The 17,632-nt window shown below is 42.0% G+C and overlaps 1 protein-coding gene across 1 annotated transcript in view; it reads right to left on the reverse strand.

The window, feature by feature from the left end:
- The window catches only part of GRM8 (glutamate metabotropic receptor 8), an 832,708-nt gene that overhangs the window by 301,939 nt on the left and 513,137 nt on the right, over window positions 1-17,632 (reverse strand). Inside the window, exon 6 of the mRNA XM_084810899.1 lies at window positions 7,510-7,710. Within this exon, the coding sequence (XP_084667025.1) occupies window positions 7,510-7,710 (201 nt within the window). The remainder of the gene's footprint in view (window positions 1-7,509; window positions 7,711-17,632) is intronic.

Below are 17,632 nucleotides of genomic sequence, written 5' to 3' on the forward strand. Positions count from 1 at the left end.
GAGGGATGGAGCGCCTCCCCCCTGGCCAGAATTTTGGGGGGAGGGACAGAGCGTCTCCCCCCCCACCGTGAAGCACACTGGCGAAAAGGTAAGTGACTTTCGTACATCCCTAATGTAAATGCTTACATGGCCTATCATGGCTAACGCAGGGATGTCATTTGCGTCCCTGTGGAGGCCATGATAGGCTATGTAAGTATTTACATAGCCTATCACAGCAAAAAAAGGGGACGCAAATGGCGGCCGCCATAGCCGCTGCCATTTGCGTTCCTGTTTTTGGCCATGATAGGCTACATAAATATTTACGTAGCCTATCACGGCCAAAAACAGGAACGCAAATGGCGGCCACCGTAGCCACCTCCATTTGTGTCCGCAGGCTCCAGACACCTGCGAATGCACCTGGCCAGTGGATCTGCAGAGTGGCTGGTTAGGATTTCAGGGGGAGGTGCGGAGCGCCTCCCCCCCACCTTGAATCACCCCTGCAAAAAGGTAAGTGACTTTCATACATCCCTAGCCACCAGGAAAAGGTTCTTCCATGCAGCTTCCACAGATAATGCATAGCTAATTAGCTATGATGCATAGACCCTCATTAACGTTCAAGGGATTGCCTGTAAATGTTTCTGTAAATTGTCATCAAAAGGAGGATGTTCAGAGTCTACTGAGAATGTACAACCAAGATCTCAAAGATCTGAGGAAGGACCTGTTGGTCATATGAAAACAGGAATCTTAAGAAGATTTTGCTTCTTGCTATTGCCCAGCTTGACTGCATTTCCTTCCACAGTATAGATGTAAAGCAGGCAGCCTTCCACAATATGGATGTGACATGATTATGTGTATTTATAAGAAACTAGGCCTTCCTCAGCACATACCTGCTTCTTTCCAAAGGAGGCATGCTTATAAACTATAGCCCTAACCTATGCTGACTCTTGCCCTTATTTTTATTATAGAAAACATGCAAGCAGCCACATAGGTTTCAGAACCAAGTGACCAGCAAATTTTATTTATATTATAGTTCCCCCACTTGCTACAGATCTAGAGCATGGGCAGCTAAATCTATAATACCACAATAGCCTAGGTCTGCATGCTACTTAGCTTGAAGGAGTTCCTATCGTTCACAAGTTTTATTATTCCAATAAAGCACTCTAAAATGTGATAGAAATGGGAGACATTTTCCATATGAAACAGGATTAGTTACCAATCTACCTCTACACACAAGAAGCAATTGATTCTGTTTTCGATATGCCTTACTTCTTGTTTGAGTGCTAGATGCCTCAGAATCCAAAGTAATAGCATGAGATGTTGAATTTATGTTCAGAAATTGACAAATAATCATTCTATGCCTTCATCCTGTGACAGGCCCTGATGTGTTATCCCCATTAAGATCACATTGAGAGAGATGATATTCTGTGTTTAAATTGTACGTTGTGGGAAAACAGCTAAACAAAATCTGATGTCATATCAATTATATTTGTTCACTGTGCTACGGAGAATATGATCGCTCTGCTGTCATGGAAGTGTCACAGAATATTACATGGATGAGGCCGTTGGGGGAATGATGTTTTCCTTGCAATACAAGCACAAGTAAACAAGCAACATTAAAATAAATAGTTGTTAGTTTGATTACCCAAATAAAGGCTCATCTTCACCTCAAAGCAAAGGTAGATATTTCTCCTGTTATCGGCCTATTGTGTGTGTGTGTGTGTGTGTGTGTGTGTGTATATCTGAAGTTTGCTTCATGTACTCAGATATATCTATTCCAACTTGACAAAGTTTATTTTTAACATGTTAAGGAAGCCATCTACTAACAGTGAACATCCATGCAAAAGATCTTCATTTTATGAAAACCTCATTTCAAATTAACAGAGGTAGAAACAGTTGCCTGTGATGGCCCTTGCCTAGTCTAAACTTAAGGTTTGACAGTTGGGCATTATCGCCAAAGTCACCACTGAAATGGGTTTCCTTTCTTCACATGAAGTTTTTATCCTGCTATTGAGATTGGTCACTCACAGAGGTTTGTGGGCCCTTTAGATTACGTTGTCAACCTCCAGGGCGTCTCCCGCACTAAATGACCTTTATTCCATTTTTAAATAGATCGGAGATAAATGAGCTATCAAATTACAATGCTTGAGTTCCGCTTGAGTTCCCTCCATGAAAAACAAAACATCACAATAAGAGGAGCTAGACCAATGAAACATATGGAAGAGTCACATGGGGGGGGGAAAGGAGGGGGGAAGGAAGCACATGTAAAGGGAAGCTGTTGTGATCCTGCATTTAAAACACAAGCAGAAAGCCCTGCTTTAAATGCAGGATTTTAGGCTGGTATAGAGATGCTTAATATGATAGCAGAAGGCAAATTTATAGCTACCGAGAAGGGAAAGGGGAGGAAAAATGAGTGAGAAAGTTTCTTTAACACTGGAAATTTCAACACCTCGGTTTGGGGCTATCTAATGCTCACAGATTTTCTTAAGTTTAAATACACCCATTATAACCCATAGGCCTTACACTGGGTCAGATATTAAGAGTCTTGAGAATTCTTCTGTTGCACTGAAATATCCTATACACAGAAATCCTCTGAACTGAAGTTCAAACTGAACTATTTTAAAAACACAGCACTTCCTAAACAGCTCATATACCAGTGGTGATGCCCAATCACTTTTGACAGACTAGGGAGGAAATGTTCTGAAGCAAATTAAAATAAAACAAGAAGCAACGTTGCAAATACACTGAATCTTGTGTTTTGATACTACAGCGTATTAAAATCCTGATCATGCCCACCTTCCAGGAGGGCAAATCAATGCAAATCAAGGAGGAATAACTCCTCACTGGGGGAATCTGCAACAAGCTCTGAATTCTCTTATAGTAGTAACATTGGTTTTGATAGTACTTCCCTAGTACTTTTTAGTTGCTTGTTTACTACCATTAAAGGAGACTACTTTGTTCTGGAAACTTGTCTCTTGTCTGAATGGGAGAAGTGTCTCTAAACATGCTATCAACTCCAATTTCCTCCCAGGTAATACAAAGCAGCAGAAACAAATGAAAATGTTTCACATCTACTAGATAAAGCATATCATCCAAGATATGTTAGTAATCAAATGAACTGCCATACAACTATCCCTCTATGCAGAGATATGCTATGCAAAAAGAAAAAAAAAAAGAGAGAAACATTGTGTTCCCACCCCAAAGTCTTTCTTTATTCATTTATTCTAGCAGGTAGACAATGGTAGGGTGTATATGCAGTAATGTATCACCTGAACTTTTTGTTATTCTCTCAGCACTGCACTCATAGAATAAGTCTGAAGCCCCCTTTTTATGGGATATCAGTAGATAAGTAGGAGAAGGCTCGATTTCTTCTTAATGTCCTGTCCCTCACCAGGACATATTGCTGCCTGGGAAACAAAGCCCTATGAAGAGAGACTGAAAGAACTGGGCATGTTTAGCCTTGAGAAGAGAAGACTGGGGGGAGCCAGGACAGCACTCTTCAAGTACTTGGAAGGCGTCACAGAGAGGAAGGCCAAGATCTCTTCTCAATCATCCCAGAGTGCAGGACACAGAATAATGGGCTCAAATTACAGGAGGCCAGATTCTGGCTGAACATCAGGAAAAAATTCCTGACTATTAGAGCAATATGACAATGGAACCAATTACCTAGGGAGGTGGTGGGCTCTCCCATGCTGGAGGCATTCAAGATGAAGCTGGACAGCCATCTGTCATGGATGCTTTGACTTAGATTCCTGCACTGAGCAGGGGGTTGGGCTCAATGGTCTTATAGGCCCCTTCCAACCCTACTATTCTATGATTCTATGATTCCAAATGGCTCCCACCTCCTGCTAGAGCCAACGCTTTGAAAAGCTGTGCTGCACCATTCAGACACCAGTTCCTGCCTTTATCTACCCCACTCACACATGGTGCTGCCACAGGTCACTTCACTCCACTGCATGGCCAGGCTGGCTCTGTGCCTCACAGTCCCTCTGCATGCAAATATATGTCTGATCATGGTATAAAATTGTCAGCAGGAGGAGGAGGAGTGTGGTGCTGATGATAGTGTGAGTAACTGCAGTAGAACCATTTAGTAGTCCATGGCACTTTTTCAGAGCAGTATAAACAAGGCAGGTTTATGTTCCTCAGCAAGCTCCTTCTGCTAACAATCATGCTAGCAATCCACACTTAGTTTACAGGGAAGAAAAAGGAAGGCAACAGAGTCTTTGTTTCAGATACATCCGTGTGCGTAGGTTAGCAATGCCGACTAAGGAGTATGCCAGGTTTAATAAGCATGGATCTGAACAATCATATAATTATGGATCTTTGTGCAAGCTATGTAAGCGCTGTATAACTATAAAATGCAAAGATTCCTATCCCACATTTACAATCAACTATTTCAGTTTCAGAGTGTGGACTCTGCACAGTACGTGGATTAATGGAAAACAAAGTGCCCATTAACTCAACTGATACTAATTTGCTTTTATTTGACATTCAGTTCATACAAGGTCATGTTGTTTGATCCCCATTATGTTCAAGGTAGGGGTGTATGGATTCCCCACCGTCTGTTCCGGTGGGGAATCCGTGGAGGGGAGGCAATCCATTCCTCCCCCCCGGAATCCTCCAGAGCGGTTCCGCTCCGCTCGGATTCCGGGGGGGGGCGGAATGGCTTGGGGGCGCTTAACTTCCATGCTGCCAGCCAGAGCTGTTCACCTCCTCCCTGTCCCTGCCAATTGCCATATCTTAAAAAAAAAGGGCAATCGAGAGGATGTGCCCATAGACTTATACACAAATAGAGTCATGAATCTTGTGTTTAAGTCTATTTGTCCATAGGCTTATATGCAAGATTCATGACTATATTTGCATATAAGTCTATGGGCATATCCTCCCAATCGCCTTTTTTTAAAAAAAGACATGGCAATCAGCAGGGACAGGGAAGAGGCAAACGGCTCTGGCTGGCAAGAAGCAGCAGAGTGCCGTTCCGCCTCCAGTCCTCCTGGAGCAGAGGTAAGTGGTCCCAATCTGCTGCAGATTCCTGAGGCCAGATTCCAAAGAATCTGGCTTCATTTGAATCTGCAGCAGATTTCTCTGACATCCCTAGTTCAAGGGAAAGCCAATGGTTGGTCAACATCTCTTCTCCTGATTCATAAATGATCCGAAGGCAATGGCAAACCACCCTGCTATAGTCTGCCATGAAAACGCCAGCGTAAGCAGGTGTCCCTCTAGGGGTCAGTAATGATCCGGTGCTTGCACAGGAGGAACTTTTCCTTTCCTTTCCTTTCCTTTCCTTTCCTTTCCTTTCCTTTCCTTTCCTTTCGATCATACCCATACTGACCAAATGAAAATTCTTTCCTATATACCTCCTATATGGAGACTTTGGGAAATGTCTAATCCACATTCTATTAATTTTCACATTGAATTGGTAAACAAAATAAATTGGATTGGATACAGACTTAGGCATACTTTGAGTAGACCCATTAAAATAAATGGGACTTAGGTTAGTCATGACTAAACTTATGTTCCACTGATTTCAATGGGTCTGTTGGAAGTATGACTAAGTCTGGATCCAAACCATTGTCACCACAATATTTTCAAGGGGGGCATGTGGGAAACACTGAATAGTCTTTCCTGGCCATATGCCACCATTTTTATTTATTACTTGAAGAATTCCATGTATGTAAATTTCAAAAGGAAAACTAAAAGAACATTTATCAGGGGAGGAAATATTGCATACCACAGCAAACGTGCGGATCAACCAAATGTTTTTTTTCTGGTGCATTACCTGAAGCAAAAGCAGTTTCCACTTCAAAGCTAAATTGAAAATGACCTTGTGCTTTTTAAAAGAAGGCTGGCAGCTGAGGTCACTGGAGTGGAGTGTGACTGACAGTGCTACTCTGCCAATGGTTTCCAGGCATGTCTGGCAGAAAGACTAATAGTATAAAGAACCTTCTGTCAGTTCCTTTAAAAACAGAGTAAAATATAATCAAGCAGTAGCACAACTACAATTTTTCAGAAGGGAACAGGAGCTTTAAAGAACTTCCTTTCTCTCCTCTGTTCTTGTCTTCAATCTAATACGCATTAGATAGTTTCCTTATAAGCCTCCTTTGACTGTTCATATAAGCCACACTAACCATATTTGGCTAACAGGCAGATTCCATCCATTTTATGGAGTATAGCTTAAAACACACACACATGCACACCAGTACATAACAACTTTGGCTGCATTATTGAGGTGAAACACAATAGTCACATTAGCACATAATGATAAGCCAGGATCCCTGGCTTGTTCTGGCTGACTCTGAAAAAAGAACATGCTGGTGCATGCAACCCATTCACCCCTTCTTAGCTTCTCCCTTCGCATGAGCAGGTAAAACTAGTCAGGAATTGATTGCTTATCACAGTGTCCAAACTGCAGATCCTGGTTTGTTGCTCCCAAACAAGACACATCATAATAAGCTATCTCTTCTGGGTTAGTTTTACCTGCTCACACAAAACAGGGGGCAAATGGGCTGCATGTACCAGCACACTGATCTTCCACAGTAGGCTAGGATAAGCCCAGGATCCTGGTGTATCATCATTATGTGCGAACACTTCCAGTGAAGTAACACAAAGAAAAGATTCAGAGAGAAGTGCTTCTTCCATAGGGATGTACGAATCCCTTACCTTGTTCCAGTCCAGGGCATCTGAGGTGGGGGGGAGGTTATCCATTCCTCCCCCTGGTATCCTCCCCAGCTGGCTCCACTCTGCAGCAAGGCTGCAGAGCTGCTGGCCAGGCAGCCGGCGGCCGCCATTTGCACCGCTGCTCTTTGCCATGATAGCCTACATAAGTATTTACATAGCCTATCACGGCCTAATGCAGGCAAAAAAATGGCGGCCGGTACAACGGCCACCATTTGCGGCCACAGCAGCCTGGCAGCAGCTGGAAGACAAGCTAGAGCTGCCACCGCCACATCTGCCACTGCATCCGCCACCACATCCGCCGCCAGGTAGGTCCGTTCCAGGGGGAGATTCTGGGGTGTGCCGGGGGGTGGCCATGGCATCCCTCACTGGAGTCCGTGGCGGAATTCTCCAACATCCCTATTCTTCCATTAGTCATTTTTAGACGATGAAGCAAGCTTCAAATGTTCTTCTGCTACAGGGAAATCATTAAGCTAGTTCAAAGACAATGTTAAAAAAGAGCTTCCTATCACTCTTTCCTTAATGAGCACCTTAACTATCAGCCAGAGGAGGTTAGCTTGTAAACAGGACTGCGTGAGTTGCTTCTAGAGTAAACATTTTCCACTTGACTATTTAGATTGACAGAAATTTATTTTTAACTTCTACCCTTTTCATACAAAACTTAACAGTAAGTAACCAGGAAATAAAACCAGGATTTCAAAGCAGAAAAAAGACATATATTAATGTTTCTGAAAGAGAAAGAGAGAACAAAAGAGTTGCTTCTAATCCTATACCTGAAAGTGTCCTACATAGAGATGAAAAACACACATTGTCACTTCTGGAGTATATTTATAGAAGGTAAAAATATTTCAGACTTACCATTAAAGTTTACTGCTCGAATGTAACTAAGTAGCTCTTTACCATCAATAGTACTCATTCGTGGACACAGACCAATATATCCAGGACAGAGCTCTTTATGCAAGTTGTGCAATGCATATGCCATGGAGTACACAGCATCAATGACAAACTGGACTTTTCCTTCTTGCTCATAAGCAGAATCCCTCGCAATTCGTTCCAATCCTGTGGAAAAGAGGAGATGAGATAAAATAAATAAGATGATTGACTTTTTTTTTTTTGCTTCATAGCAGCACCCAATGGAGAACTCAGAAACAGCTTTTCCAGATTTATGTACTGGAACATTTCAAATTCTGCAACAAGAATCTGCAGTCAAAATCAGTTGCATATGTAATACACTGAATACATTGACTTAAGGCACAATCATATGCATGTTTAGACAGAAAAAAGACCTAAAACTCTCAGCATTCCCTAGCCAGCCATGCTGACTGGGGATTGCTGGGAGTTGTAGGACTTTTTCTATCTAAACATGCATAGCTAAGTATGAGGATGGAAGAAGTGTGACTTCCTGGCAAGCAGATGTATTGTGGTGACTGACAGAAGAGTGAAAAGGGCCTCACAGGGCCATTGGTGTGGAATGGTTAGGAGCCAAATTTCCAAAAAATATTGACTACATCTAATTTAGAGGGTCTTGTTCAGGTGAAACATCTGTAGAAAGTTCCAGAGAGTTTAAATGTCAACGTGTTCTAGTAATTTCCATAGGGGCAGCCATGTTAGTCTGTTGCAGCAAAAACAACAAAGAGTCTTGTGGTTCCATAAAGATTAACAAACTTATTCTGGCATAAGCATTCATGGACACTGTCAACTTCATCAAATGCATCAGATGAAGTGGACAGTGTCCGCAAAAGTTTATGCAAGAATAAATTTTTTAGCCTTTACATTGCCACAAGGCTTCTAAATGCTTTCAAGGTTTCTGATCGTAGTTAAAACTTGGAGAAGATGTCTGCTCCAAATAAATTAGATATTACAACTCAAATATGAGAATTTCATTTTTGCTCACAAAACATAACAGTATGTTCTTTTTGAAGCTCCGAGTGAGAGCATGAGCACATCTCTGCCAAAAGTATTCGCAAATTGTCGATCACGTGCTCATGTGCATCTCATTCCCAATTCCTAGTCCGATTTGTGCAAATTCCCTAATCTGCACAAAATTTCTCCATGGACTGAATCATTCTATGGAGGAAAGTTGTGCAAATTAGGAAATCTGTACCCGTTTGGGGAAACTTGAACAAACCTCCTGTTTGATCAGTGCTCGATATGCACAAGTTTCCCATTTTTGCAGAGCAAGCAGGGATTGCAAACATGAACAAGAATCAGGCATGAGGCGAGGTGAGGTAAAGTAAATCCTAGCAATCTCAAACACCACTTGTTCGCCCTTCCCTAATCCCAAGAAATGTGTGAGTGTGTGTGTGTGTGTGTGCGCGCGTGTGCGCGCGCGCTTGCGCATGTGCACATCAACATATTGTAAATAGTGGCTGCCATGTAAATTTATGCTGCCATATAAAACAAAGCCAACATTTTTTATCAACAAAAAATACACTAGACAAGATAGAAATATGACTGCCAGCCTTTACTTCTAATTATTGTTCGCTCAGCCAGACGTCTAAGCTTTATCTCTCATTTTGGAATGGTAAATGACAAGGGAGAAAAACATTTCAAGAAAAAGAGCCTACACAGAGTTTTATTTCCAAAGCCTCTGTTTTCAGCTTAGTGACTCTCACTGAACAGCTGGCTACTGTTATTTATAGGATATTTTTACAGATTCTGTCACTCTGTTTTAAATGAAATGGAGAGAATACCTTTATTTTATCTACATCTATTGTCTGATAAGCCTAACACGTTGGAAGGAAGGTGTGTTCCATGCCAAGTGGTGCCACCATCTATCTCGTGTATGAATGAATAGTTTATGCTTCCCTATTTTTGCACAAAAAAGGACATTATAGATTTAAAACTGCAGTCTACATATAACTATTTCTTATAGGGATAATGTAACATTGCTCATGTTTCAAGGTTTATGGAGAATTCAGCTGTCTTGTAGAACTTAAATTATGATTTTAGTTAAAGAAATAGTCACACAAAAATAAAAATTAAAAGGAGCACATTAGATACTGAATGATATAAGAAAAGGATGAAAAACAAACACAAACATATACTACTACTTGATACAGATGACCTAACACAAAAGTCACATTACATACAGTTCTTAAATTGCTTATATTCTGGTTTTTCATCTAATACACTATGAAAGGGGTCTGTCCTTTAGGGTGCAATCCTATGGGATGCCTCCTGTTAGACAGAAGTCTCCAATCTTGGAGGCTTCCAAGTATCCTGTGTCCTGCTGGGCTGCTGCCAATAGGGCAGGAAGAGTGATGAAGGTTACTTTTGCCTCTCCATCTGACCTCCTTTACATTTTTTCTCCTCTAGTTGGGCCTCTAAACCTGTCCAGATGAGTCACCCTGCCAGCAGTGGGGGCAGGGCTGAAGATGCCATAGGATAGAGCATATCCCAGCACCTCCCCTCCCCACCCACTGGAACACCACTTTTGTTTACTTCTCAGAGTCATTTTGTGACTTCAGAAAGCAACTGCCATAAAAAATCCTATTTTCCCTGTCATGCTCTCCTAGGGACCATAGGGTTCCTCTGTTAATTGATTTTTCCTCATTTTCTACAAAATTAAAAACTTGATCATTTTAGCTGTTCTCCATAACTGCCGTAACCATTCATTCACTATGGCTGCAGTACTGTGCATCCTTACATGGGAGTAAGCTCCACTGAACACAGTGGGGCCTATTGCTGAATAAACACACATAGGATTGTGCCATGAAAGAGCTTTCCCCTTTTTCAGCCAAAAAGAAAAAAGCTATTTCTACAAATGTCACTTACTTATTAATTCAAGGTAAGTGATAAGTGATAAGTCACTTTTCAGGATCAAGCCCCCACTGAGAAGGTCCCGTCTCTCATGCCTAGCTGATTTTACTGGCAGGCATATGAGTAGGCCTCCAGCACAGGCAGATCTGAATGTACAGGTAGGACCATACAGGTGAAGCATATTCTTGTTTAGAGCACAGATGCACATATGTAGCTCCTTCATTTTTATGGATAGTCACAGTCCATTTACGTTTTAGCCATAGGCTTGCTGGTAATAAGAAAAACAAATGAACACCAGATGATCTCAAGGTGAATGCATGCTAATGATACCATTACAAGTCTATGCTCTTATTATGAATGTTTATTCAGATAAGTAGCAGATGATTAGGATCCGTAAGACAGAACAGCTATGAGCCTCTTCCCTCATATGCCCCCAAACTCCCTCTGTTTCAAAGGTGAAAGTAAGATGGTACCACAAAATATTTTCAGTTCCTGTCTACAAATTAGCACAATGATAAATATTTTGCATGGTATAAAGATGGCTTTCATTTTAGCTTTGCTCCTTTTCTACTGATCACTCTTAGATATTCTATATATTACAAGTATGTTTAATTATCACTGTATTCATATGAGTGTAATTTTAATTACTGATAAACAAACTCCCTTCAAGTCGTGGTTTGTTACTACATCCCAGCTTGGTAAATGGTGATTGTTCAGTTTGTTAACCAGCCAGGACACCAAACCAGGATCAGGACAGTGGTTGGTTGCTAACCAGTTTTAAATCTCTGGTCCTCATGTCCAAAGGGCAGGTTGTGTCTAAGGCTTGCAACCAGAACCAAAACTAAACAGGCAGACATGCAGATATAAGTTTACCTAAGGGCCACAACTAGGCACATACACATTGTATAAAATCTGTTCCATCTGTGTTTTCCAAATTATCAGGCACCTTTCGTTCCGTCATCTGCCCATCGACAGAATGGGATTTTTTTTCCAAATTTGTGCAAATTCACACATGCAAAAATTCCCCCAAAGTGCACAATTTTCCCCCAAATACTAATGTTCATGCTTTAGCCTATGGGGAAAATGTGCATTTGGGGCTGTTTTTTTTATTTTTGTGTATTTTTCTATGACAAAATTTGCATGAAATTCCCAAAGGTTAGAAAAATGGTCTGCAAGTTTGCAGAATCCACCAGACAAAGGAAAAGCTGGTCTGCTGCAGAATCCGCAGGTGGGATTCATAAAAACTCCAAACTCATTTGGTTCCATTGCAGATTTCTCTGACATCCCTAGCCCCAACTTTATTGATTGAATATGAAGGAGACCTGCAAAGTGGGAGCTATGTAGGGCATGGTAAACTCATCAACTGTCAGACTCAACTTTCTGATACACTCTGGCATCCTGACGTGACATGGGTCACCAAGAACAGCGAATCCCTTTATTACAGCAGATCAGGTTACAGGGACCAGATTTCCAGGAATAGTGGCAATGCTAAATGGGTAAAACCTCAATAAATCAGATAGCTAAGATAAGATAGCACATGGTTTGGTGTTACATAGGACTGAGGCCATTATGTAGCCAATGCCTTCTAGTCATTTCTTCTTCTTTATACTTATACCCTCAAGTCTGCTAAACAGTTTTAATTAACTGTATTCAAATACTTTCCATGAGAAATTAGATGGTTATGAGTAACTACATAAACAAACACCAGAAATATACCATAAGTTCTTTCTATAGCTGTCATGCCTATATTCTAAATGTTCTTTTAATTTTTTTCATGAACATATTAAAAATGCTCAGCCATGCAGAAGGAAAACATGTTTGTTCTTTATCACTACTAAAAATATATGAGGTGTAAATGTTTCCACTCTGACACTTACATATCGAATACTTCCCTTAATTAGTCATAAACACGCATCTTGTAAATCTGAAAGCTTAAAAACATCCGTGATATAAAATAATTGCAGAACCACATCCCAATATCATTAGTGAAAACTCCAAAGCTTCAAATTATCTAGAGGAATGGAGGTAGGAGGGAAAGAGGCAGAAAACATGGGAAAGCTGTTATGATGTTGAATTTATGCAGCTTTTTCAATATTAGAACTTGTGTCATGTTACAATAAACAATGAATTGTTACACCCCAAAGCATGCTCTAAAGTTAGCAGTTCCACAACCAAAGGAAAAAGTGATGTGGTGCACAGGAAACAATATAGGCATATTTGTATACTTTGCAGAGAAGTGATGGGTGGCATGGATTGAACTGAGATGTGGCCTTAAACTGTAGCAGGACCAAGGATATGGATGGAGAGTTACATCAACAATGGGCTGTGTAATCGACTCTGACTTGGTTCATACACTTGTCTGGTGCTCAATGAGGAGCCCTATTATTGATAAGGACAATTGCCAAAAGAACCAAAACAACAACAACCCTACACTCCAAAACCATAGTAGATATGGGTATGTTAGCCTCCCCCATCCTGCTACCCTCCAGATGTGTTGGATTGCAACTCCCATAATTTCCAGCCAGCATCCACAAACAATTCATTTGTGCTTGCCAGGAAGGAATGTGCAATCTGTGTGGCAATTAATTACCATGCTGGCTGAGAACTATGGGATTTGCAGTTCAACACAGCTGGAGGGTGCCGAGGAGGGATGCTGGAGAAATCATCAATGGCTTCCAATGAGTTCAGATTTCTATGAATCTGACCCACAGATTCTGCAGTGAACTGGCTTTTCCTGAGTCGCATGGATTCCACAGACTTGCAGACTGTTAAAAACAAAAACAAAAAAAAAACCTTTTTCGGAATGGTATGCACATTTTGTTGTACAAAAATAAAATTAAAAAAAAAACTCTGACCAAAAATGCACACTTCCCCCTAGGGTTAAGTGTTAAAATGTGGGGGTTGGGGGGATGCATTTGTGCAAATACACATTTTTAGGAAGTGCACATTTGCACAAGTATGCCTTTTCCAACACGAATGCAAGAAACCGAAAAAAATAATCTGATTCTATCAGTGAATGGGCAACAGATCGAAAGATGCTTAAGAATCCATGAAAGACTGATAGAGCAGATTTAACAAACTCTGCACATGTCTAGTGCTAGGTTGGGGACAACTAGGTGTAGGAATGTCAGAGAAATCTGCATGGGGGGGTGGAGCTCAATGAGCTTACCTTGGTTCAGACCCCAGACTTTGGTCCATTTTCCGAGAACTAGCCTGACTTGATCTCTTTGAGATGAACCAGCTCATGGATTTTCCATATTTTTGTTTATTTCCACAATTTGCACAAATTGCAGCTGCAGTTTGCATAATTTGTACAAATTCCGGCCACAATTTGCTCAAATTACACAAATTGTGGCTGCGATTTGTGCACATCTCTATTTGCACTAATAAAAAAATACATGGAAAAACCCACAGCTCTGCCCGCAAATGCGAGCTGAGTTGGGCGGGCAGTGGAAGGCCTTCAAAGGGCCAGATATACAAGCAACGGACATCCCTAGATAGGTGGTTGATGGCTGCCTGCATCACTCCTGATCATGACAATATATGCATGGTGGAGAGGAGCAGATATGCCACTCTTAAACCTGTAAAGTTGAGCAAGGGTGAGTGTATGAGTCATAGCACAATAGTCCTGGAGGAGGCAGAGCGCTAAAATAGTCACAATTCAACCCAGCCTAATAGATGTATTCTGCAGCTACATAGATTGCTAGCAAGCACAAATCAATTGTTTGTGGATCTACAATGGCGAATTAAGAGCAGTGAAACCCTTACAGGTCCCTCTAACTCTTGCACATTAAGAGGGTTATGTTACTAAACTCAAAGGGGAAGCATGAGGAAGTGAGTTCTCTAGGGAAACTGGGGGAAGGGGGTCAGGAGAGGGAAGAACGCCAGCTACAGGATGAAATGGAACTGGAATTCCTGGAGAGAAGAACCCAAACAGACTCCTTGTATATCTTTTTGAAACTATGGGTTTGGGGAAGGGTGGGGGGATTACATCAGAGACAGAGAGAGAGAGAGAGAGAGAGAGAGAGAACAAAAGGAACTCTGGGTTAGTTTTGTCCTTTACCATGGGTTCAGTGTGCAATACTGAAAAGATGAAGTAGGCTGAGCTATCCCTTTTAGGTCATAACCAGAATTTCACGTTCAAACCCTGGGTGGAGGTCCTTTACCTTTAGCAATGCTAATGACTGCTGGTCACTTTACTGATGGGGGTAGTGTGTTCTGGCGTGGATGGCTGTATACAGTAAGGCACCGGTATCTGAAGGAATGCCTCTCCCGATATCAGCCTGCCTGTACCTTTAGATTTGGGGGAGAGGCCCATATAATTGTTCCACCACTAGGATGGAACACAAGATAGGGTCTCTCAGTGGTGGCACCCTGGCTCAGAAATGCCCTCCTCCAAGAGGTTTGCCTGATGCAACCTTTACTAGCATTTCAGCACCAGGCTAAGACCTATTGATGATGATGATGACTGGATCTGTTTTGTATTTGTTTCTCTCTGCTGATCGTCATTGGCTTTATGAGATGTGTTGTATTTTATTGCTTTAATATTCTTTACTGTATTTAATTGTTTCAGTATTGCTACCTGCCCTAGTATTTTTATGAAGAATGGGATATATAGCAAATAAAATTAATGGATGGATGGATGGATGGATGGATGGATATCCAGATGTTCTCACACCTATATAAGTGCTGCCATGTGCCTCAATCCCCCCTCAGGCTCAGAAGAGGATTCATAGGGGGAGGAGACTCCTCAGTAACCCATCATCTGCTACTCCGGGACCTTCCAGACCAGAGGATGTGGCTTTGCCAGATTCCTTGGACTCAGAGATCATCCCTCTGATCCAGTCCTCACTCCTCCACACCACCGTAGCCAGCTGCTGCAGAATCAGACAACGGCCCTTTAATAAGTAGATAGGGATGGATGGACAAACCCATGCCTGGCTTCATCGAGTGCTTGCCAAGCCACTGCTGCTCACAGTGCTATGCGAGCTTCATTGCGGCCTGGCAACCACCTGACGAAGCCATGGGGCCACCCATCCTCCCTAGTGAGCCGTCATTGTGCACAGCAATTATGGCTTGGGTGCTTCATAGAATCATAGAATAGTAGGGTTGGAAGGGGCCATGAAGTCCAACCCCCTCCTGGGTAGGTAATGTTGCACACTTGGCAGCATAAAGGCCCCTTTTATGCAGCATTCCAAGAGTGAATACTCCATTCACGCCTGTAATGTTGTGTAAATGCAGCCTTTATGGCTGCCAAGGTCGTAACATTACCTACCTGGAAGCACCTGGGTCACCATTGCTGTGCACAATGGTGGCTCACTAGGGAGGATGGGCAGCTGCCAGGCACCCACTGAGCCATGGGGTGCTTGCTGAGCAGGTCCATGAGAGCCCCATGGTTTGGCAAGTGGGGTCCAGGAGGGTGGGTGAGTCTGTCAGACTCCACCTCCCACCCCTGCAGGCCCTCGCAATATCCCTATAAGTAGACAGCTCCTCGGAGGGGGCGGAGTTAATAGCAGGTCCAGTCCTGCCAGCCTTCATAAGGCCTCAGAAGACCTATGCATGTTGTGGAGACAACTGCTCCTCCTGAGTGGGTTCCAGCCAACACAGATCTGTCCAGGGCCCTGCCCTCCTGCGTAGCTAGACATGCCTCTGCTTCTTCCTTCTAATAAGCACAGGTGCTTCAGACTCGCTCTTCTGGGACCCCTGAACCAAGCTAGATAGGACAAGTGCTAGTGCTAAGGCACTCCACATGTTTTATACCAAAGGAAGACAGCTATGAGCTTCTGTTTGGGTGCCCTTGGGTGTCCAAGCCTCTGCTTGACACATCTTACTCAGGAACACTGAATTTTCTAGAGACAAAGTGCTTAGGCTATACCTAAAATGGCAACAAGGCTGAGCTCCTAGACAAAGAGTTGCCCAACTTGAACTGATCACAAGTATGCAAATACAAAACTTTTGCCTCTGATGATATCCAATTAAGGAAAAATATGTAGTCCAGTTCTCTAGGATTTTTTTCCCTGTTATTACCAATGCTCATTATTCAGAGGTCTACTTTCTTGTCAGTGCACATGAAAGTTAAACAGATAACCCCTTATTTGCAATGTAATCTTTCATTTTGTATCCCTTGCAAACATTTTGCTCATAAATCACATTGCCACATAAATTAGAAACCAGTTTATTTTCTATTAGCATTATATATCTTTCCCTAATTAAGTACTGAGGGAATGAAATCACAGGCTTGTGCTTCCTCTTTCTCACCCCGCTCCCTTTTCCAGGACTTCAGTTTTCCACATAGTTATAGCAGAGACTATCTTTGCTCTTCATAAATATATACACAAGGAAGCAAGGTTGGTAAGAATGTTCCCTATCTAATTGTTCCAAGAATCTAAAACAGTAATTTACCCAGATGACAGTGACTCATCAACTTAATTGGCTGTAAAATTTAATTATAGCTGTATTTCCCAAAGTAAATGTTAATGTATAGCTGTAAAATGATGCATATTGTAAATGCCATAAATATAAGCCAACCACCCACAAAATAATGTCACACCTTCAGCATTCTTCATTATCAAAGTATGTTTGCATGCACTGGTCACTGGAAACCAAATTATAACATTCCATTTCAATTCACAGCTTGAATTTAAGGGTCCGTAGGGTCTATGAGGAAATCCCAAAGCTCCTCTTCACTGTGACACTATGATGGGTAAAGATGGATCTGGTGAACTTCTATTTCTATGCAGTTCTGGCAAGTGCCATGCTTGTATCTCTTGGGCTCTGGGTTCCAGGGTCTGGAAATGGACTTGGGGTACCCATGAAGTAATGAAGAAGGGACACAAATGCCATAAACTGGTCTGAACTATCCAGCCAAATCCTCTATATATTTAGTATTGTATGCCGCCTAGAGTGGTCAGGGAGCCAGCCAGATGGGCGGCAAATAAATCTAATAAATAAATACATTAATTAATTAATTAATTAATTAAGGTGCCATGTACCAGGCCAGGCTTGGGTTACCCTAGGCAAGATTTCACTATGGGACATGAGTTATCTTGTCAACTTCTCAAAAATATGTGATTTGGGGGGCTGTGGGGCTGGCCAGCATACTCGGTTGACTCCCAGGTTTCCCCTTCATTTCAGCCTCCTTTAATTTCCTTTTAAATTTATTTTTAAAGAATTATTAATTCATGCATTGTACATGCATGGGTACTGGACATGAGAGATG

This window comes from Heloderma suspectum, chromosome 7, assembly GCF_057233095.1.
Source record: "Heloderma suspectum isolate Gila_16-S chromosome 7, 16-S_ref, whole genome shotgun sequence".
NCBI lineage: Eukaryota > Metazoa > Chordata > Lepidosauria > Squamata > Helodermatidae > Heloderma > Heloderma suspectum.